The sequence below is a fragment of the Bufo gargarizans genome, chromosome 2, assembly GCF_014858855.1.
Source record: "Bufo gargarizans isolate SCDJY-AF-19 chromosome 2, ASM1485885v1, whole genome shotgun sequence".
Classification (NCBI taxonomy): domain Eukaryota; kingdom Metazoa; phylum Chordata; class Amphibia; order Anura; family Bufonidae; genus Bufo; species Bufo gargarizans.
Window position 1 is genome coordinate 294,651,327 of NC_058081.1, and position 23,840 is coordinate 294,675,166.

Here is a 23,840-nt window from a genome sequence, read left to right on the forward strand (position 1 = left end):
ATATATTTGTGTGCATGAGCCTTAGGGTCCATTCACACGTCCGCAACGTGTTTTGCGGATCCACTGATCTGCAAAACACGGACAGCGGCAATGTGCGTTCCGCATTTTGCGGCTCGCACATTGCCGGCACTAATAGAATATGTCTGTTCTTGTCCGCAATTGCGTGCTGCCCCATAGAAGTGAATGGGTCTGCAATTCCGTTCCGCAAAATGCGGAATGAAATTGCGGACGTGTGAATGGACCCTTAATGGGGATCTGCAGTTTGTTTAAACTGATAAACTACTGATTACCACTGGCCCGATGACGTCACAACTAGTATCAACTCGCCTGGGCGCGGCTAAGCTCTGTTCACTTGAATGGAGCTTAGCCCCGCCGCCCAGGCCAGTTGATACTAGTTGTGACGTCACTGGGCCAGTGGTAAACAGTGAGAAGGCTGGAGCGCCGGTTCCTTCTCAAACAGCTGATCGGTGGGGGTCCCGGGTGTCGGACCCCCCACCGATCAGATGCTGATGATCTATCCAGAGGAAAAATCATCAGTTTAAACAAAGTGCAGAACCCCTTTAGGGATAATTACACATCTGCAGAGAACAGCCCGCCAGCATAGCTGCTTCAGATGTGAAATCAGATCCATCTATATCATATCTATCTAATATCATCTATCTATATAGAAAAATAGAATGTGTCGGCAGATAAGAACCATTTGGCCCATCTAGTCTGCCCAATATACTGAATACTATGGATAGCCCCTGGCCCTATCTTATATGAAGGATGGCCTTATGCCTATCCCATGCATATTATCTATCTATCTCTTATCTATCGATCTCATATCTATCTCATATCATCTATCTATATCATATCATCTATCTATATAATCTATCTATCATCATCTATCTGTCTGTCTAATCTATCTAATAGTATCTATCTCTACCAGTCTGTCCTATCTATCTATCTATCTCTACCAGTCTGTCTTATCTATGTATCTCTACCAGTCTGTCCTATCTATCTAGTATCTATCTATGTATCTATTTATCTCTACCAGTCTGTCTTATCTATCTAGTATCTGACAGCTACCAGTCTTCGTATCTTATATCTAGTCATCTATATCTATTCTACCAGTCTGTCTTATCTATCTAGTATCTATATATCTATCTCTACCAGTCTGTCTTATCTATCATCTATCTATCTATATATCTCATCTCTACCAGTCGTCTTATCTATCATACTCTCTCTACCAGTCTGTCTTATATCTATCTATATCTACTCTATCTATCTCTCATCAGTCTATCTATCTATCTCTACCAGTCAGTCTTATCATCATCTTCTATCATCTATCTATCTATCTATCTATCTATCATCTACTCTCCTATCTATCTATCTATCTATCTATCTATTATCTCTTCCATCTTCCTCACTTATTCTATCTTACTGTCTGTGAAGATAGATAGATCTTCACAGACTGGTAGAGATACATAGATAAGACTGACTGGGATAGATAGATAGATAGATAGATAGATAAGACAGACTGGTAGAGATAGATAGATAGATAGATAGATAAGACAGACTGGTAGAGATACATAGATAAGACTGACTGGGATAGATAGATAGATAGATACATAGATATAAATCTCTCCCTCTATCTCTCCCCAGTGTGTGGGGCACGTTAGCCCTCCGTGTGTGCGTGTAACACAACTCCCATTGTATCCAGTAACTACTACTCTCGGCACATTCCGGGAATCGGCGATCACAATAGTCGCCTCCCTTGGCGCGCCTGGAGCTCGTTCGGCTTCGGAGACGCTCGGGAACTTCCGACTTCTTCCGGGGACTGGGATCCAGCCAGTGAGAGGTGAGTGGACGAGGCTCGCCGCACCTTGCCCGGAGTTTGGGAGCCCGGTGACTGATAACCGGAGCCAGCTCGGCCGCCCTCCCGTGACACAGGTAATGGGGCTCGGGCACCACCTGGGAGCTTTGTTACCGCATGAGGAGAGGCTGGTATGAAAGTGGCATCTGAAAGTTCTCCTGCTGGGAAGCCGGGGAGGGCAGCTGTGAGCAGGCGGACTACTTCTGTCATTAGGAGGACATGATGGGAGTCGTATGACTGGAAGACATGTTATGAGAGGCCCCGGGGTCTTCTGTGCCACTTGTGCTGATGTCACTGTGACCTGTGCCAGCCTTCATGTACTTGGCAGTTCTGTGCCCTGGGGTTTTAGTTTGTGGTAGGTGAATATGTTATGGAGACTTTGTATAGCAGAGCTGACATTGTCAGTTGGTCCTATGTAAAGGCCAGATGGCAGTCAGTATTATCACAGTAAAGCTGGGCTCTGCTATGTCATGCGGTATAGAGTCCCATCATGGCATTACTATGAAAGGTGAAGTATTGCTGCCCACCATAATGGCAGCCTTTGTGCCATCCCAGTTCCTGCCCACTGACTACGCTACCACTACCTGCCACTAAATCTAGTAATGTGTGAACCACCCGACTGACCGGTGTGACACGACTAGGAGGCACTTTGTATAAAGCCGGGTACTGCATTGGTACTAAGGGCAGCTTTTGATTCTGTGCCATGTTGGCATTTGGCTGCTCCGTTTTCTCTGTAGAAGAAGGAAAGGGCTGATCTCCGTCTTGTTTCCTCCCAGGGATTTTGATTTATCTGATCTCAGGAGCCAGCACTACGTTGTGGGGCAGTGGGTGCCTGTGAGATCTGGGCAGGGTGTCTGCCCAAAACTAGAGCTGCCTCAGAGGAGATTTACCATCGCACTTCCTGGGACCAGGACAGCGCGCCCAGGTGAAGGGTTTGTAGCAAAATATGGCACCGTGCATGTTTCTGTGCACGGTCTTTAATAATAACGTGCATACAGATGTAGCAGAGCTGGATTTACCATTTTGCTTTGCATTGCTGTACAGAGAGGTGTGCCAAGTCATAAACTCAGCCCTGCCGCATTGTCTCTATTTAGATCAGGGGGCAGCAGCCTCCAGCAGTTGTAAAACTACAACTCCCATCAAGCACACTTATTCTTGAACATGGCATACTGGGAATTGTAGTTTCACAACAGCTGGAATGCCGGAGGTTTCTGCCCCCCTGAATGTTTTGCAGGTTTGATACTTCCTTATAAATGCTGTATGTTTCCTTTAGGTTGGCATCGACATCGGTCTGCCTGTCTTTGCTTTGTCGAGTGCCCGTTTCATGTCCTTCACTTCTGGAGAGCCTTGTGCCAGGTAAACGCAGAGAACATGGCGAGCGGTGGCTTTAGGTCACACACCCCATCTTCTTCTAACACAACGGATTTCTTGGAGGAATGGAAGGCCAAGCGGGAGAAAATGAGGGCGAAGATGTATGCGGCTGAGATGGCGGGCACCTCTGGGGCGACGGACATAGTGAATAAGACAAGTAGTGAGATGAACAATAATAACAGCAGTGGCAATGCTCCAAACAGCAATACCCAGGCGTCTGCTGCCGTGTCTGTACTAAAAGCTCCAGCCATCAGGAGGACAGAAGAAGACCAGCCTGTAGGCTCCCCTGTAGCGCAGCCAAGAAAGACCCCAGCCCCAGTACAAGATGGGGTAACGCAGGATGAATCGCCACCACCCGCTTCTCAGGACAGTCCAAGTAAGACAAAGGACAAAGGAAAAGGCTGCAGTGGTCCAAGTGCCAGGAAGGGGAAAGGGCAGATTGAGAAGAGAAAACTGCGGGAAAAAAGGAGGTCTACAGGGGTGGTCAATATTCCATCAACAGAAGTAAGTCAATGTAATATGCATCTTTAGAAGGCTGTGCCAGCTATCCCTGGCATCTCTCTGTTCATCCAGGATAGGGGCAGGAGACCCCAGCTTACAGGAAGGTGTGGGTCCTAGAGTAGTGTTGAGCGAACTTCTGTTTTCAGGTTCAGGGTACAAGGTTTGGGTTATCTAAGAATTCCGTTATGGATTCCACGGACCATAAGTTATCCATAACGGAATTCTTAGATAACCCGACCCTTGTACGCCGAACCTGAAAACAGAAGTTCGCTCATCCCTATCCTAGCGGTTGGACTTGCCTGTATTATACATTTCTGGAGTATTCCTGCAGAGTATTTTCCCATGTGATGTTGAGTATTGCAGGGGAAACTGACCTGCCTGGTATGTCAATTTATGTTGTATGATTTCTATTCTATGCTGTTTGATTTCTACCACAGATTTTATTGATTGCAATGTGTGGTGGAAATTCTACCCTGTGTGGTCATATTGAAATGCCCGGTTTGGTGGCACCGTACCCCTCGCCAGGCTACATTCTCAAAAAGCAATGGAGAAGATTTATCAAAGGCCGTTTGTCAGTTTTCTGGTGCACAAATTTTTGCAAGAATTTGTGACTTTTTTTTATTCAGTTTTACCCCGCTTTTTCCAGGGCCTGGCAAAGTTTTTAAAATTGAAGCCAGAAGTGACAACACATATCTCCACCAGCTTATCACTTGGACCGCCATAAGATGGGCTAAATGTATTGAGTGTATGTGTGTCCTAATGAATGTGGTGTGTCTCACGTCCGTGGGGACATCCATGACAGGATGGTCATCCGTGAAGAACCCGTGTTTTTTTTTTTTTGCTCTCTGTGTATCATCTGTATTCAACAGACACTGCTAGGCTTAAAATTAATTTCTATAGCACATCCTAGCAACGATCAGTAAAAACCACAGACGGCAGCATCCATGTTGTGTCCGTGGTTTTCATGGGCCCATAGGCTATAATGTGTGTGAAGGACAAACAAAAGGGCATGTTTCTGTGGTGTCACCAAAGAGCCACGGTCCTTGGAAAACCACTGATGTGTCAATACACACATTAGGCCTCATGCACACGGCCGTTGTTTTGGTCCACATCGGCTCGGATGCGGACACATTCACTTCAAGGGGGCCACAAAAGATGCGGACAGCACTCCGTGTGCCATCCGCATCCGTTGCTCCGTTCTGTGGTCCGCAAAAAAAATATAACTTGTCCTATTCTTGTCCGTTTTGCGGACAAGAATAGGCAGTTATATCAAAGGGTGTCCGTGCCGTTCCGCAAATGGCGGAATGCACACGGACGCCTTCCGTGTTTTGAGGATCTGCAATTTGCGGACCGCAAAACACACAACGGTCGTGTGCATGAGGCCTTAAAGTCATTTCGGGAGATTTATCAAAACTGGCTTAGTTGGCCATAGCAGCTAATCAGAATCCACCATTCATTTTCCAAAGGAGCTCTGCAAATGAAAGGTGAAATCTGATTGGTTGCTATGGGCAACTAAGCCAGTTTTCCGCCAGTTTTGATTCACCCCCCCCCCCAATTAGGTACATGTGAACGAGGCCGCAGTCAGGGCCGGCAGTCCTAATATATTCCCCCACCCTTGTGCCCATCAGAAGTGAAAACGGAAAAGAACACATTCACATCATTGCTGTTGCAAGCAGCAGCACATAGTGGGGGTTGTAGTGAAGAAATGTGAACTGGATTTCGTGCTTTCGGGAGAGCGGCAATAGACACGGTAATTGTGATCCCAAAAAGGAGATGTTACATGGAAGGGGGCTTTGCTTGCCCTTTCCCTATAATCATGTGTTTCATTGTGCAATCTGCTTATAATTAGGAACAGTCTGTGCCCGGGAAAGAAATGCCGCCTAATTGCTCCATCCCAGTGGCCAACCTTTCTTCTTTTCTTACAGTATGTGGCCTATTAGTATACCGCCACTCACCTGCTGAACACGGAGCTCTAGAAAACGAAAAGGGAATTTCCTAATGTAATATACAGCGACCGCCGGCTACTCGGACAGTGGCGGGTGTTTGACTATCCCAGCAGGATAGCGAGACTTAAAGGGGCTGTTTGAGTTTTTATTTTTTATTTTACCAAAGAGATGGAGGGGGAAGGGGGGGCTGGTAAAATAATAAAAAACAAAAACAAAACCTTCCCCTCCGATCCAGCACCGCCAGCTCCGCTCCATACACCACTGAGGTCAGTGATTGGCTGCAGAGCTATACAGAACATGACCACTGCAGTCAAACAAGCCCAGGAAGATCAGAGCAGACTCAGGATGGCAAGATGCTCTCTTTTTTTTATTATTTTACCCGACCCCTTTGTTTAAAAAAAAAACTGCTCCATACAGTGGTATTTGTCTGACCGAAACCCGACATTTATGCCGGAAAGCAGGCAGATCACCACCAGACCTCATTACAGTCAATGGAGATCTGTCGGTGAACTAGTGAATCTGGCAATGCCGGATCTGGTGAACTCCGGCAGGCTGTTCTCTTCCAGAGATGTGAACATCTATCTGGGAAAGGCTTCTCTGCTGATGAGTCGTTCCCGTTCCTGGCACTAACACCGACACTATGGAATTCCTATTTATGTAGGTCCCAACGTATTTCGCGTGGAGCTATAGTTGCTGTAGTATTATTTACTTTCTGTCTTAAGTTTTGCCAAAATCCTCCGCAGCATCTCAGTTTGTGTCCTATGGACCCCAGCAGAGCGTCGCCTCTGGGGCTTGTTATGTAGATCAAGCTGGGACACTTCCAGTGCCCCCGGGGGTCATTCCAACATTTACTGACTATATGCAGTAGATGTGTAGTCTGGGACATCTGTACTTAAGACAGCTCACAGGATGTCATGATCTTCATCAGTGTTTGTATAGCTTTCAGATATGTAGGGGGGTGACTGGCGAGGGTTACCTATGTGTTACCAAAAAGAAGAGGGCTGGTCACTACTACACTTTTAGGCTTCATGCACACCACCATATGCATTTTGCGGTCTGCAAACCACAGATCAACAAAATACGGATACCAGCCATGTGCATGCAGTCTGTTCTTGTCCGAAAGAATAGGACATGCTCTACAGTTTGCGGAACAACCACATGGATGTGGACAGAATAAGGATGAGATCTGTGTGCTGTCCAAATTTTTTCAGACCCCTAGAAATGAATGCAAAGAATGCAGATCGGACACAGACCAAAATTACAGTCATGTGCATGAGCCATTACAGTATATAGGCCTTGTGTCTCTACATGGACTGTATCTCTGTGAGGAACACCACAAAATGCATCTAGTGTCTGTTTTTGTAGGCAATCATAACAGAGTTTCTTTTTTCCTTTATTGTCTACTTAAAGGGGTTATCCCATGATTGATGTAAAAATGGAAATCGGACATCTCTCTTTCTAACAAAGCTAGAACCAGCCCTGTACCTCACATGGATCCAGAGATCTCCCCATTCATTGCTCTGCCAAACTTATATCAAGCTGACAGCTCACGGGGAGTGTCTCTTATGCTGCAGCTAAGGAGGCGTGTCCATGCTCTCCCTATCACAGCGCTCCGGAGGCGTGTCCATGCTCTTCCTATCACAGCTCAGGAGGCAGTTAAAGAATGAAACTGAGCATGTGCGACCTTCTCAGTGAGCAGGACAAAGAAATAAGAGAGAAAACAAACAGCAGGTGGCGCTGTACAGATACATTTTATTCAATAACTCTGTGGCTATGATACATTCTTAATTACATGCAATTACAAAAGTATTCAGATCAAGGTGCTAGTTTGAAAACTGTAGAATATTTTTCGTGGGACAACCTCTTTAAAGGGGATTCTCCACCTTATGCTATGTTCACATGTGTCAGATTTTCCATAGGCAGAAAATTGGAGGCTAAAACCCAGATTTCTGCTGTGGAAGTTCCAGCAGATCCTCTTGTAGATTAGATCCAATAGAATTATGGAATATGTGGAATCCACACAATAGTGAGCATGTTGTGGATCTTGGAATCTGTACAGATTTGCTGTACTGCATGTGCATGAGGTATAAAATACCTGATTTACTTGTGTGTCATCGTAGGACAGGGATCAGCAATGTTCGGGGCCTGAGTTTTCCTCAGGTACATAACAATCCGATGTTCTCAGCATCAATTAATGCTAGGAGCACCAGATACATATGCATATGGCTGGCCACCACAGTTGCCCTCCCAAACTCAACTGTGTCATTGTCGTTGAATACTGTAGTGGGGCGGCAGTATTTTGTGTTGCACTGTGGCATTTGGTTCTTCTGCGGCGGTATTTTGTGCTGCACTAAGGTATTGCTGGCCCTGACTGCTTGTGTTGCCCTCCTTTGTGTCAGTTTGGATTCAACTACAACATGGGGTTACTTTTTTTTTTAGGGCCACTTTAAGTTCTCAGCCTGCCCCTGCATTCAGTTGTCAAGGCTTTATTGGGGAGTGCCACTTTTTTGTGGGCAATCCACAAGATTACTGCAGCACTGGCAGATGCTATTCTGTGCCCTAGAGCTGCATTTCCAGTGCTTGTGGGTCTTACTGTGGCATGAGCGGTGGGCTCCTCTGTGTGTGTACATTGCTTGGTGTCCCAGCGTGACAACGAGCCAAGTGGAGAATTTCTAGATCTCAGCAGCCTTCACATCATCTGGAGAAGAATGCTAGATCATTGTCAGGGCTTCCCTACGTGCAGCCTGCATCATTATACCAAACCTATTGGATAATTGGATGTCTGAAGTAAGTCTCCCCTTTATTATTATGCTGCTGAAAGAGGAAGAGAAGATGGCAGGTGAGGAACTTGTCTTCATGCCAATGCATTGTCTATTCTGGGAGTCTGGGGCAGCTAGAAGAACTAGCCTGGAGCTGCTGGCATACGTCATCTGTCCAATGGAATTGCATGACAAAATGGCTGCCACAACTGCACAGAAATGTATCTATATCTATGTGAGGTAAAAACAGCAGACCTTATGTGTTTTGTGGTCTGCAAACCGAGGATCCACAAAATATGGATACCGGCCTTAAGAATCCTGCATTTTCTGCAGACCCCACTGTCAGGATACCCTCAAAATGGGCGATTTTAATTATTATTTTTTTGGCAGGACGTGCGGATGCGAAATGACACAGTGTGTTGTCTGCATTTTTTGTGGCCCCATCCAAAAAATGCGGATTGGATGCAGAATAAAACGCGGTGTGCATGAGGCCTAGGGCTGGTTTCACACGGGCGTTGCGGGAAAATGTGCGAGTGCGTTATGGGAACACGCGCGATTTTTCTGCACGAGTGCAAAACATTGTAATGTGTTTTGCACTCGCGTGAGAAAAAACGCGCATGTTTGGTACCCAAACCCGAACTTCTTCACATAAGTTCGGGCTTGGGATCGGTGTTCTGTAGATTGTATTATTTTCCCTTATAACATGGTTATAAGGGAAAATAATAGCATTCTGAATACAGAATGCATAGTCAAATAGCGCTGAAGGGGTTAAAAAAAATAATTTAACTCGCCTTAATCCACTTGATTGCGCAGCTGGCATCTCCTTCTGTCTTCATCTTAGCTGTGTGCAGTAACAGGACCTGTGGTGACATCACTCCGGTCATCACATGGTCCATCACATGATCTTTTACCATGGTGATGGATCATGTGATGACCGGAGTGACGTCACCACAGGTCCTGTTACTGCACACAGCTAAGAAGAAGACAGAAGGAGATGCCAGCTGCGCGATCAAGTGGATTGAGGTGAGTTAAATTATTATTTAGTTTTTTTTTTTAACCCCTCCAGCGCTATTTTACTATGCATTCTGTATTCAGAATGCTATTATTTTCCCTTATAACCATGTTATAAGGGAAAATAATAATGATCGGGTCTCCATCCCGATCGTCTCCTAGCAACCGTGTGGATGCTTGCGATTTTCACGCAACCCCATTCACTTCTATGGGGCCTGCGTTACGTGAAAAACGCAGACTATAGAGCATGCTGCGATTTTCATGCAACGCACAAGTGATGCGTGAAAATCACCGCTCATGTGCACAGCCCCATAGAAATGAATGGGTCTGGATTCAGTGCGGGTGCAACGCGTTCAACTTGCGCATTGCATCCGCGCGGAATACTCGCCCGTGTGAAAGGGGCATAAGGGTGCCTTCACTTAGCTGTGTCCAGCTTCAGTGTGCTTCCAGGTCCGTGTGTTTGCGCCCCATGTCGTATGTTTAGCCGCAACATGCGGATCGAGGACCCATTGAAATCAGTGGATCTGCCCCCGCAATGTGCCTGCACACGGCCCCTGTCTGTGCTTTGTGGTCCGCAAAGTGGACACGGCCGTGTGAATGCCTCCTTTCCAAGCTGGCCGCTGTTCTAACTTATGATTTACCAGTTTAGGGTTGAAAACTGTTCACATCAGCGCTGTTTCTTCTTCTTTTTTTTTTTTTCAGTTTTGTTCTGGGGCAACGAAAGTTATAGCACCCCGACAGATCCCAGTCATTATAATGGGTCCCATTGCTTTTTTTTTTTTAAAGAGAATTTCTGATGGAGCCCCTGGCAGAGTGTCCGCCTGACCTGGGGCGCTCCTCTTGTACTGTGATTAGAAGTGGTAGCTGCGCGTTTCGTGCTGCCCCTCCTGCACTGATGCTTTAACATCTTGTCATGGCTGCAGACCTGCAGTTAGAGGGCATGTCCATTTTAATAATTATGTGTTTCTATAGAATGCCTTTATGGTGATTTCTGTTTACGGTATGCACAGAGCAGATTTCACCCGTTCTGTCCAGATGCATGACTTGCTCAGAGGTAGGACGTGACTCAGTAAACATTACACCCTTCTAGTAATCCGCACGTGTATAAAACTGATAGTGTTACCACGACAAATAGTAATCACGTTCTAATTAGTCATTTTTATCCGCGATAACACCTGAACGTTCATATACAGTTGAAACCAGAAGTTTACAAAGACACACATGGATGTTTTTCTCAATATCTGACATGAAATCAGAATAAACCTTTCCTGGTTTTGGTCAATTAGGATTACTATAATTATTATTATTTGCCAAATGCCAGAATAATGAGAGAGAATGTTTTAAGGCATTTTTATAACTTTCTGCAATGTCACAAGTTTACATACACTAAGATTACTATGCCTTTAAACAATTCTGGACTGCCCCTATGATGATGTCATGTGTTTGGAAGCTTCTGTTAGGTTTGTTGGCAACGTCTGAGTTAATTAGAGACACACCTGTGGATGTATTTAAATGCACACCTGAAGCACACTGCTTCTTTGTGCAGCATCATGGGAAAGTCTAAAGAAATCAGCCACGATATCGGGAAGAGAATTGCGGACTTGCACAAGTCTGGCTCAACCTTGGGTGCAATTTCAAGATACCTGAAGGTGCCTCGTGCATCTGTACGAACAATTATATGCAAGTACAAATAAGATGGGAATGTCCAGCCATCATACCGCTCAGGAACGAGACGAGTTCTGTGTCCCAGAGATGAACGTGCTTTGGTCTGACATATGCATATCAACCCAAGAACAAAGCAAAAGACCTTGTGAAGATGATGGCGGAAGCTGGTAAGATTGTGTCAATATCCACAGTGACACGAGTACTGTATCAACATGGGCTGAAAGGGCACTCTGCCATTACTCCAAAAGAAACATAAAAAAGCCAGATCAATGTTTGCAAATGCACACAGGATCAAAGACCTACATTTTTGGAGACATTTCATGTGGTCTGACGAAACTAAAATTTAACTTTTTGGTCATAACAACCATCGTTTTGCTGCAGGAGGAACTGGTGCACTTCACAAAATAAATGACATCATGAGAGGAAAGAAGATTATGTGGAAATACTGAAGCAACATCTCAAGACATGGGCGGAAATGGGTCTTCCAAATGGACAATGACTCGAAGCATACTGCCAAACTGGTTACAAAGTGGCTTAACCCATAGGATACCATCGCCGTACATGTACGGTGCAGAAATGCGGGACACAAATACCAGTGCCGTACATGTAAGGCGCTCTGATTGGGCGGGCACAGGGGCAGTCACAGATAGCTGGACCCGTGCTGTATGCCGGCGCATTAACCCTCGCACTGTTGCGGTCAGCGCTGACCGTGGCGCATGCGGGATCCTGTCGGGTGCGGGGTGGTCATAGGGTCCCAGCGCTGCTGTGATGGGGACCCGATTGCAGGGAAGGCAGCCCTCCCTGGATCTCACAGGAAGCAGACTGAAAGTGTATTACACTGTGTAATACACTTACAGCCAATGCATCACAATACAGAAGTATTGTGATGCATTTGAAAGGGGATCAGACCCCCAAAAGTTGAAGTACCAGAGTAGGACAAAAAAATAAAGTGAAAAAAATTAAAAGCGTCCTTTTACCAAAATAAAGTAAAAAAGAAAAGTAGACATACCATGTCCGTATTGACCGGCTCTATAGAAATATCACATGACCCAACCCCTCAGGTGAACACTGTAAAAAAAAAAAAAAAAAAAAAAAAAAAAAACACTTTTTGTTTGTCACCTTACATCGCTAAAAGTGCAACACCAAGCGATCAAAATGGCGTATGCCCCCCCAAATAGTACCAATATAACCATCACCTCATCTCGCAAAAAATGAGCCCCTACCTAAGACAATCGCCCAAAAAATAGAAAAACTTTGGCTTTCAAACTATGGAGACACTAAAACATATTTTTTTGTTTTGTTTCAAAAATGCTTTTGTGTTAAATGTGAAAAAAAGTAGACATATTAGGTATCACCGCGTTCGTAACAACCTGCTCTACTGCTCTATAAAAATACCAGAAGACATAACCCCTCAGGTGAACACCATAAAAAAGATAATGGTGTAAAAAAAGCCATTTTTTGTCACCTTACATCACAAAAAGTGTAATACCAAGCGATCAAACGTCATATGCACCCCAAAATAGGGCCAATCAAACTGTCATCTCATACCGAAAAAAATTAGCTCCTACATAAGACAGTCGCCCCAAAAAATAAATATGGCTTTCAGTATATGGAGACACTAAAAAAATCTTTTTTTTCAAAAATGCTTTATTATGTAAAACTGAAACAAACAACATATTTGGTATTGTCGCATCCGTAACAACCTGCTCTATACAAATAGCACATGATCTGTCAGATGAACATTGTAAATAACAAAAAATAAAAACTGTGCCAAAACAGATATTTTTTTTGTTACCTTGCCTCACAAAACGTGTAATATAAAGCAACCAAAAATCATCTGTACCCTAAAATATTACCAACAAAACTGCCACCTTATCCTGTAGTTTCCAAAATGGGGTAATTCTTTGGGAGTTTTAACTCTAGGGTGCATCATGGGGTCTTCAAATGTGACATGGCAACTTAAAATGATCCCAGTGAAATCTGCCCTCCAAAAACCATATGGCGTTCCTTTCCTTCTGCGCCCCCTGCTGTGTGCCTGTACAGAAGTTTACGACCACATGTGGGGTGTTTCTGTAAACTACAGAATCGGGGTAATAAATATTGAGTTTTGTTTGGCTGTTAACCCTTGCTTTACTACTTGAAACAATGGATTAAAATGGAAAATCTGCCCAAAAAGTGAAATTGTATTTAAAGCGCATGATTACAACCCACAGGCACGCATGATTAAGGGGGCGTGACCCCCAAAACGTTGCGCACCATGGGGTAGCAATCAGTTCAGCGCTCTCAGGATTCCTATGCATTATAGCGATTTATTTATATGAATAAAAGGACTGAAAAATACAAGCAAAGTATTTATACCTCACGAATAACCTTTTAAATAAGACGAATATGACTGAGTAGATTATGTGGATATAATTGTGGAGCCTGAGTGAGGTTCTGAATCAGGTCGTGGTATACTACAGGTGGAGCAAATATTAATGAAATGTATGTAAACTTTTGACATTGCAGAAAGTAATAAAAATGCCTTAAAACATCTTTCTCTCTCTCATTGATCTGGCATTTGTCAAATAATAATAATTATGGTAATCCTAATTGACTAAAAACGAAAGGTTTATTCTGATATTGAGAAAAACATGCATCTGTGTCTTTTTTGTATAGAGTATGTAAACTTCTGGTTTCAACTGTACGCTCGTTAAAAAATAATAATATGGTAGAGGTTGGTCGCATTAACATGATTTTTGCTTAATAATTAAAATGTTTAACAAAAATCCATACTTTTTTGCTTTTTCTTTCAGTCCCTTTCTACTGAAAGTAGCATTATATGAAAGGGGTGGTTTAAACAAGGCGCTAACCCTCTAGCAATATGCCACCGCTGTTTGAGGTGACAAAAACCCTTTTAAAACGAGTATCCTGGAAAAAATAATGATGACTTGACTTATCCTCAGGATAGGTCATCATTATCACATGGTGGGGGTCCAAATCATGGCACCCAACAATCAGCTGTGAGCTCAGGTGAGTGATAAAGTCTCCCTGCAGCTTTCCAAGGATAGCGCCATACACTGTATAGTGGCAGTGCTTGGTATTGCAGCTCAGTCCCATTGACTTGAACATGGCTGAGCTGCAACTAGGCCACATTATGTCACTGGCCTAGGAAGAGGCTGCAGCGCTCAGGGCCTCCTCTAACAGTTGATTGGCAGGGTCCTGGGTGTCGCACCCCCGCAGATCTGATCCTGATGATAAGCCATGAATGTCTTCCTGCATAACCCCTTAACATGTCATAGAAGACAAGATCCTACAACGGGTAGTATAAAACAAGGCGATACAATAGCATGTCATAAACTCTTCTTTGATGTCCTGTTGGTAACATCGACATGTATTACTAAGCCTTCCTTATATCAGGCATGGGAGATAAATGTATAAATTAGGCACATCTCTGGCCCCCCGTGTACAAACTGGCAGGGCTGGAGTAGAGTCAACTTATGACTTACTCCCGTTTCTGGGGTACGTTATAGTAAATCTGGCTGGGCATCCTGCCAAGCCCCACACCTTTTCTTGCCAATAAAAAAAAAGCGGCAGATGGTGATAACGGCACCAATATGGCATGCATGATGATAGGTGACTTTGTGTAGATAAATCTCCCCCCGAGTATTTTCTGTCGGCGTTGTAGTGCTGCTCTGACTGTAGGGTACGTCTACGGCCCAGCAGAAATTAGGAAAAGAGATGTATTCATGCCGTACATGTTTATGCATTCCTTCCACAGGTAAGAGGAATGTGAGAACTGAGTATTCATGCCCTTTGGGCTTCCAATTTGCAGGTATTGTGTGAAGGCTTTCAGCTCTGTCATCACCTTCTTGGTGATAAGGGAACCTTGTTTGGTCAGGCCATGGTGCTCTACACGTGGTGATTCTTCTCACAAGATTGCACTATTGTGCTTCACACCTGAAATATGGACTACAGATACACATTCTGAGGCTGCAGTGGCATCTCCCATCTACTCTATAAAGACTTGGGGGTGGAAAGTAGAACTGGCTTAGTTACCCATAGCAACCAATCCAGCTCTTTTAGAAAATGAAACGTGGATTCTGATTGGTTGCTATGGGCAAGTAAGCCAGTTCTTATTCATACCTTGATCTTTACACTCCCTAAAATGCAAGTTTCTTATGTATTTGGACCAGTTACTGATACATGTGATCTCTCAAAATACAATGGCCTCAGGATGCAATATTTTCAGCATACAATGGTCTTTTCTGACCCGTCGTAAGTTGAAACTAGACTCAGCATACAATACCTCAGGTAAAACGCCTGTATTGGTGTCTAGTAGCTCCTGTTTACAGAACTCTACTGCCCACTGTCTGTACCAGGATGGGCTCCTCCATTTGATGCCAGTACAATGTGTGCTGTACAGCAGTGTTCCTCAACTCTAGTCCTCAGGGCCTACCTACCGGTCCTGATTTGAGAATATTCCACAGTATGAATACCTGTGGTAAGTCCTGATGCACTGACACTAATTCTGTCCACGTGCTCAATACTAAGGAAATCCTGAAAACAGTCCTCAGGTGGGTCCTGAGGACTGGGGTGGAGGAACACTGCTATACAAGATTAACAAGGTTTAAGAAAACCCTGTCCTCCTCCTCGAAAGTCATTTAGAGCTTCCACGATCCATTCCGGACTGTTATATGAAAGGGCGTGTGTTATCTGGCTTACTTTTCTTAAATCTTTATGTTCTCTTATCTTGGATGACATTTTCTGGCTTTGGAACCGATTACCGGTTTTCCATGGAGTTATGGACTCAAGTTACAATGGTTTCACATACGTTGGTCATCCCAGAACCGATTAATATTGTAACTTCAGTATTGTATCTTCACTATCTGTGATTTTTTTATTTTTTCAGCTGTCCTGATTTTATATATGTATCTTAAGAAATTGTCCACTCATGAATATTCATTTAGCAACTGATTGGTCAATTATGTGACCTCACTTAATCTGGTCAGAGACTTCACTGCAACGCCAGACTTTATGGCTCTTAGGGTACTTTCACACTTGCGGCAGGATGGATTCGACAGGCTGTTTACCCTGTCGGATCCATCCTTCCGCTATTTTGCCGTGCCGCTGGACCGCCGCTCCGTCCCCATTGACTATAATGGGGACGGGGCGGAGCTCCGGTGCAGCACGGCAGTTCGCGGTGAGTCCCGCCGGACTAAAAAGTCGGACATGCAGGACTTCTAGTCCGGTGGTCTTTCGCCGTGCACTGCTGTGCTGCGCCGGAGCTCCGCACCGTCCCCATTATAGTCAATGGGGACGGAGCGGTGGTCCGGCGGCACGGCAAAATAGCGGAAGGACGGATCCGACAGGGTGAACAGCCTGTCGGATCCATCCTGCCGCAAGTGTGAAAGTAGCCTTACACACGTGAATTTTGCACTTTTATTTTTATTTATTTTTGCCAATAAAAAACACCATGCTTGTGTTTTTAAGGGCACTTTCATTTTTTGCTGTGGTTTTCATGATGTTTTTTTTTTTTTTAATGGCTGTGTGACCATGTTTTCTGTTGTGGAGTTTTTCCCTATAGTGAACCAAATGTAAAACCACAAAGAACTACAGCATACTGCCTTTTTGCAAATAAGGCAGAAAGAAAAAAAATAGCCATCTAATAAAAAAAGACAGCAAATAGCAAAAAATGTTTATGCATCCTGTATTTCATATTTCCCATAGACCATCAGCTAAAAGTGCAGAAATACACCAGAAAAAAACAACTGTATGGCCCCTTACAGACAAACAAGTTCCAACCATTAGACTTGCATCGTGAGTATGCGGCAGCTCCCGTCCTGACCCCCCAGCACTGACGAGGGCGCATTGCATTATATTGATTTATGATGCTACGTTACCCTTACAGCATTATGTCAGTGTTATCCAATACATTCCAGACCTCTAAGGGTTACATAGCATCATAAATCAATGTAATGCTATGCGACCCCGTCAGTGTAGGGAGGTCAGGACGGGAGCTGCTGCAAGTCCGGAGTGTGGAACGTGCTCGTCTGAAAGGGGCCTATGTGTGAGAGTCGCCTTCAACTAGTTTAGAAACACTCCTCTATTTAAACTCATTCACTCAAAAATGTCTCAGAGACACTAAAAAAGGGAAATGTCCACAAGGCAACCTCAAAAAATGGTGACAGATACGTTTGAAAGCCTAACTCCACTTTTATAACCACACACCTTGAGAGTAAAATGCCTTGTACCCAAATGCTGTGTGTACCTCGCAGATGTTCCCCGAATCTTACTAGCTGCCAGTAATGTCAGTACTGTATATGAAAGAGAAGAAACAGGAGGCATGTGATATGCAGAACTGGCAAGAATTACCATATACCACCCAATAAAAAGGTTATAAAGGGCGCTGAACAGATGTATGTATTTTAATATAGTAATACAAAAGGTGCAAACAGCCTGATAGCTGTTGTAATCCTTCCCCTTGTGCCATGAAGCTTGAACGGACTCCATTCTAAACATCATAAATTAAAGAATAATGTACATAAGAGCGCCGGATCCAGTGATCTGTGAAACTAGCCTACGTTTTCGCCTATCCCCTGAATTGTCCATCTTCCTCTTGAAACCAGACGACCCCTTTTAATGTTTCGCAAAGTCCTAAGACTGTACCTGTGTAGAAAGACAGCAGGCTGGTGTCTCTAGAGGTGTAGCACGGCTTACAGGGATGATGGGTGTGCAATCCATGTGACTGCAAATTCCACAGATCACAGGTCTTCTTCATAAAAATGTAGCTCATATTTGAGATCAAAGAGTGCTGAACCACATCAGTGTCAGGAGACAGACGTCTGTAACTGCACTGACCTGGAAAAAGATGAGAGAGTTCAGTTTCATTACTGAAAGTGATTCCCCCTGTGAGTTAGCTGCTCTGCCATATAGAAGGAGGCATTACATGAGTGCGTCTGTAAGCTTCAACATGCAGGAACTCTTCTTCATTGGCGCCGATGCCTTAGGGCTCATGCACATCCACAAAACACGGATCCTGGCCCAGTGCAAGCCTCCACGTTTCTTAACTTCTGTAAAAACTGCCTATTCTTGTCCAGAAAATGCGCACATGCATACCTTTTATATGCTATGATCTCTGCCCTGGGATCAAATGGGTTATCTCTAGTGCTTATACAGCCACTGCTTACCTGTCGGTCAATTGGCGCCTGTTTATAAAGTACCTTTCACATGGCCCGACGCAAAGTGAAAGGAGGGAATGGTCCTTCACTTTGCATATTGTCATCAGTGCATCCCCTGCCGACAGACAATGATTCTGGGTGCCACAGCAAAGGTGCAATCACCGGGCAAAAGAACATTTTGCATGTTTGCCAGGTGATCAGTGGTTAGGCCAGTTGTTAGGAGCAAGCACTTCTAGGAACGTTCATTCCCGATGGCAGGCCAGATGTTTGGCAGGTGTTAAAGGGTCCTTACTGTATATTTCCAGAGTGTCTCTGGAAGTTGTCCCTTCCCACACGCAGCCTAGTGTGGGCACAAGTTCATGATTATCAGCCCATAAAAATGAATGTTGCACATGCGGGCAGGTGGTATGTGGAGCATGCTCATGAGCCCAGCCCAGTTCATACACCAGAGGTGTGGGCACCTGGCTGGTTTCCCCTCAGATGCCACAGTCAATAGCAACTGCGGCATCTGAGCAGTAGAACCTTTTAATCTCCCCGATCACCTGAGGGGGTTGTTGGGGGGCCTAGTAGAGATGCATTAAATAGTACCTTTCGAAATTCAACTTGTCACACAAAAGCTATGGCTTGCCAGTAGGTTAAAGGGATTGTCTAGTCATATATGTAGATAAAGGTGAAGTCGTCTGTCCATCTAGGATATCCTCCTTCCTCCACTGGTAAGTTGATGGCAGAGGTTCGGCCTGTGGTAACCCCCCATGAACTGTTACCACCAGGTGAAGATACTGGGGCGTCCGTGTTTCTCTATTACATGTCCCACATTAAGGTATAAAGATGTAATAAAGAGTTGTGCAGCTTCCATTCCTCCATGAAATCATTATGGTCAGAGGCTGAAGTGTTTCAGTTTGGATAATCGCTACCTGGCATCCAGCGTGAGCCTCCACTGCACGTTTGGCACCACACGTCACACCATGGAGGCCACTGTTAGAAATGGAAGCCGTGCTGCAGATGTGAGCATAGCTGACACATGATTGACTTATAGATTAGAATCTGATAGACTTGATTTGCAGCCATTTACTGTAGAGATGTACGTTTTTGAAGGTTTACCGTTTCTATCAGTTTCATACACCATTACTTATTTACCAGCCTTGTTTGTCACCATAGATCCTCCTTTCAGTGCTCGACGCCCACACTCTGACTGGGATGGTGTACTGTATATGGTGACCTTTCATGGAATTGTGATGCCTGACATTCCAGCGCCCGCACCTGTGTTTGTCTAGCCTGTTCATAGACGTTCCATCTAGGTGTTTGGTTTCTCAGCATACATAGAAGAGAGCAGTGGTACATGACGCCGTATTGTCAGGCTACAGTAACTCCGCACATTCCACATGACCCCTACCAAGAGACGCTTTTTACATGCACTTTGCGTTACCTTTCTGCCTTTGTCATATTATCAGGGTGATTACACTTTATTATTTTGTACAGCAGCTGTTCATCTAATAACCAGTTATCTGGCTACATTTAGCTTGTACAGAAGGGATGACTGTGGGATGTCTTGTTACTGACCTGTAAATGTTGTGTTGACTGATTTTTTTTTTTTTCTTCTTTAAAGAAGAAATGTATACTTATCTACTCCTTGCCACTCCATTCCAGGTCCTTAGCGTCCCATCTGTCTTCACTGGGGTTCCGTTCCCTCTTTTCATCTTCCACATTGACGGGGTCATGTGTGGCACTGCATCTATGACTGGCCTCAGCGTTGACACTTGAACCAGCAGTGACATGCCGCTTGGGGACAAGGCTGTAGATGCACACATGATCCTATCCATGTGGAAGTTGACACGCAGGGACATTGAAGGCAGCACGGAATCCGAACCGGAATGGCGGGAAGCAGGTAAGTATAGATTTCTTCACAGTTACCGCTCAGTGGGTTGAAGAACAAAGGTCAAAAAAATCCTGTACAACCCCGTTAAGAGCCTTTAAATATATGCACACAGCATTGCAATTTATGCAGATTTTCCGCAGCAAATCCACAACAAAATCCACCGTCCAGATTTTGTCATGGATAGTCATAGATCTCAACCTTTGCATTGCAAAGGGGAAATATGAACAACAACAAAAACGCACAAACAAATGATGTTCTGTTGATTTCCAAATCCGAACCCCAAGTCAATTTCCATGTAAATCAGATTTTGAGACTCTTATTTACTAAGGCTAGTTTTACACTAGCGGCAAGGAACTCCGGCGGGTGAACAAACCGCTCCGGCCCCATTGACTGTAAGGGGGGCGGGCTGGAGTTCTGGAGACAGCATGGCAAACATGCTGAGAGGCGGCCGGAATAAAAGTATGACACTAGCGGCAGCACGGATCTGACAGGCTGTTGACCCGCCGGAACAGCCTGCCAGAGTTCCTTGCCGCTAGTTTGAAAGTACCCTTAGCTGGTACTCTGTTAAGCTGTGGATTTTCAGGCACAAGAATCTTCACGTAACACGCACTGCGTGCGTCTACTCTTTTACAGGAGAAGAATGTTCATATTAAAGGCCTGTCAGACAGGAGACAGACAAGCAGTGGCTGGTTTGTTGGCGGATTGGAATTTTATAGCGACATAAAAATGATCTTTTTTGTCAGGAGCACATGGCCTGATGTAAACTGGGAATGATGTAGACAATGGCCACACAAATGATTCATGCGGGATAGTCCACAAGCTATATAACGCATCAGAACTCTTATCAAAAGACCATCACTGTTTTAAATATTGACATTGGCCTGAAATTGGGGAAATCTGGTTCCAAGGTGGGTTTCCACGGCCCGCTTGTCAGGCCGATTATCAGGAAGGGCCATTGTGGCAAACGCTCATTCCCGATAATAGGTCCATGTAAATGTGCTGTCGATCATCTGATGAACTGGTAAAAATGCTCATTAATCGTCATTAAATCATCCTTTCTGGGCTGCAGTTCGGGCTGTGTAAAGAGTGATCTGCTGAATCTGTATGAGGAACATGCAGTGGAGGTGATGGCTGCATGTGAGTGCAGCTCTTTACATGCAGTGATTAGCAGGTAATTATCGGGAAGGTAGCGTCAGTGCAGCAATGCACATTAAATAAAAGGCAGACAACACTTGTCCAATATATAAGAAAAAAAGGGATTTCAGCTCTCCCACCGTCCTCCTTCGCCATGCACGGATCCCGGACCAGGAATCAATCAAAACAGTAGAAAAAGTCCAGCAGCAGGCTGAGGATAAAATCCAATGTCTTTATTTCTTTATTATAAAATTCATAGGCTGACCAGACAGGCAAGGTCTACGCGTTTTGAGTGTATGTCTTAGTCATGACCACTCTTCATGAACACTTGTCAATCATGAACACGTGTCCAATCAATCATTCATTTATCGCAGGTGCTCCGGCCTCAAGCTTGCATAACACGTTCAGATAATGAGCAGATGAATGCCCCTTAGCGATGATCTGGCTAATACTGCCACCAGTTACCAAGTTAACGCGCGTTCATCGGGTAATTGGAATCTTTCAGCAGGTTTACAAATCATCCCTTGCTGGTGGCAGATCGTGCTGTGGAATCCTGATCTGTTGCCGGCAATCAGTGATTCAGTATGGGGACAAGCAATGGCATTAGGGATAACTCCTCCATGTAATAGCAGCGGTCTCCTCCGCTGACGAGCAGGCGATTGCCAGGAAGGAATGCCTCCCTCCTGATAATCGCCTGCTTCATCGGCAGGTGTAATATAAGCCTTGTTCTTACCTCCTGGACAATTTAGTAGGTGTTCAACAGTCAGGTGTCGAGCAACGCAAACAAACATTTACATAATCTTTTCATTTAACCATTCTGAAAATGTAATGTGTATGTGCCCTATAACTAGCAGTTTTCTGTGTGATGATGTTAGATGAATAAGAAAATGTCCAAAGACCACAGATTCTCAGGCTTTTTCTACAGGAGCCTCACCGAAAAGACAAAGCTTTTTTGTGGGGCTCATCACCGTTTGAGGAGCATTATATTAGATTGGATTACGCAATGTTATTGTACAAACCAAGCCTTTAGTATATATACTATCTAAATGTATCTTTCCATACGGTGTCATGTTATGTTTTGGTGGTGGACACTTGTTGGCCCACATTTACTAAAGTGAGTGCACCTGGATTTTGATGTAAAGTTGTGGAACAATTTGGCACATCTAGGTTTAGAGAAATTTTCTGCACCTAGCTTGACCAAGCTACTGGTCCATCATGCAACAGTTTGCACCAAAATTGGTTTATCATTTTGGCAAAAAATGATTTCACAAAATAAGCTGACTAATTATAACGTTACACAAAAGTGTCCATCTGGTGCAGGTCTAGACAGCCGTCTACATTTATGTCCTCTGTAGGATTAGTAACTGTCTCGGTGGGTTTTTCTTTTTGAAAGAAGCAACTGCCTCCCATGGCATACTGACAGAGTGTGAATTCTGTGAACATGCCATTTGAAGGCCTTATCTCTCTATATCACTTTGCAGCTCAAGAAGCTTCTCCTCTGAAATCAGCAGCATTATTTTTAGCTTTGGTTTCATAAGTCTGTATGGATAGGAGGATTTGAAGTGTAATGCATAAGTTAGCAGACTAAATGGGTTTTTCAGTAACAAAAATTTAAGAACATTGGTCAGCATTAGTTAAAAATAATAAAAAGAAATAACTCGTCCTTATCAAATCCTTGATGCTGTCATTCTACATAAAAATATTTGCAGTCAGAGTCCACCGTTCATTTTTCAGAACGCCTTTGTAAAATGAAAGATGGAATCTGATTGGTTGCTAGGGGCAACTAAGCCAGTTCTACTTTACACCAGTTTTAATAAATCCCCCCCCTCCCCCCATGAACTGGCAGACCACATACCTGCTTGACTGCATTCTGCCAACTGTAAAGTTTGGTGGAAGAGGAATAGTACTATGGGGTTGTTTTTTAGATGCTGGCTTAGACCCCTTAGTTCCAGTGAAAGAAAATCTTAAAGGGGTTTTCTGGGACTTTTATACTGATGACCTATTCTCTGGATAGGTCATTAGTATCTGATAAGTGGGGGTCCAACACCTTACGCTTAGGCCATGTGACCGATGAACATGATGTCACATGGCCTAGGCTAAGCTGCGAGAAGGCCATGGCACACATGGGGTCACGGATGTCTGATTAGATACTGATCACCTATCCAGACGATAAGTCATCAGTACAAAACTCTTGGAAAACCCCTTTAATGCTTCAGACCGAGACATTTTGGACAAATATATGCTTCCAACTTTGTGGTAACAGTTTGAGGAAGACCCTTTTCTGTTCCAGCATGACTGTGCCCCAGAGCACAAAGCAAGGTCCATAACGGCATGGTTGGGTGAGTTTGGTGTAGAAGAACTTTACTGGCCTGCACAGAGCTCAACCCCATCGGGAGCATTCGGATGAACTAGAATGGAGATTGTAGGCCAGGCCCTCTCGTCCAATATCAATGTCTTACCTAAAAAAATACTCTTCTGGTTGAATGGGTAAAAATTCCCACAGACACTTCAAAATCTTGAAGAAAGTCTTCCCAGAAGAGTGGGAGCTGCAAAGCAGTT

General features: G+C 44.3%; 1 protein-coding gene across 3 annotated transcripts in view; it reads left to right on the plus strand.

Annotated features, from left to right (window-relative positions):
* The first annotated feature begins 1,741 nt into the window (after window positions 1–1,741).
* Window positions 1,742–23,840, plus strand: part of PAWR (pro-apoptotic WT1 regulator) — a 117,775-nt gene continuing 95,676 nt past the window's right edge. The window contains exons 1-2 of one of the 3 annotated variants that reach the window (XM_044280403.1): window positions 1,742–1,843; window positions 3,132–3,733. In XM_044280403.1, coding sequence (XP_044136338.1) covers window positions 3,230–3,733 — 504 coding nt within the window. In that variant the 5' untranslated portion in view covers window positions 1,742–1,843; window positions 3,132–3,229. Of the gene's footprint in view, window positions 1,936–2,526; window positions 2,784–3,131; window positions 3,734–23,840 lie in introns of those variants that run through there. The other 2 variants (XM_044280401.1, XM_044280402.1) reach the window with 2 other exon arrangements.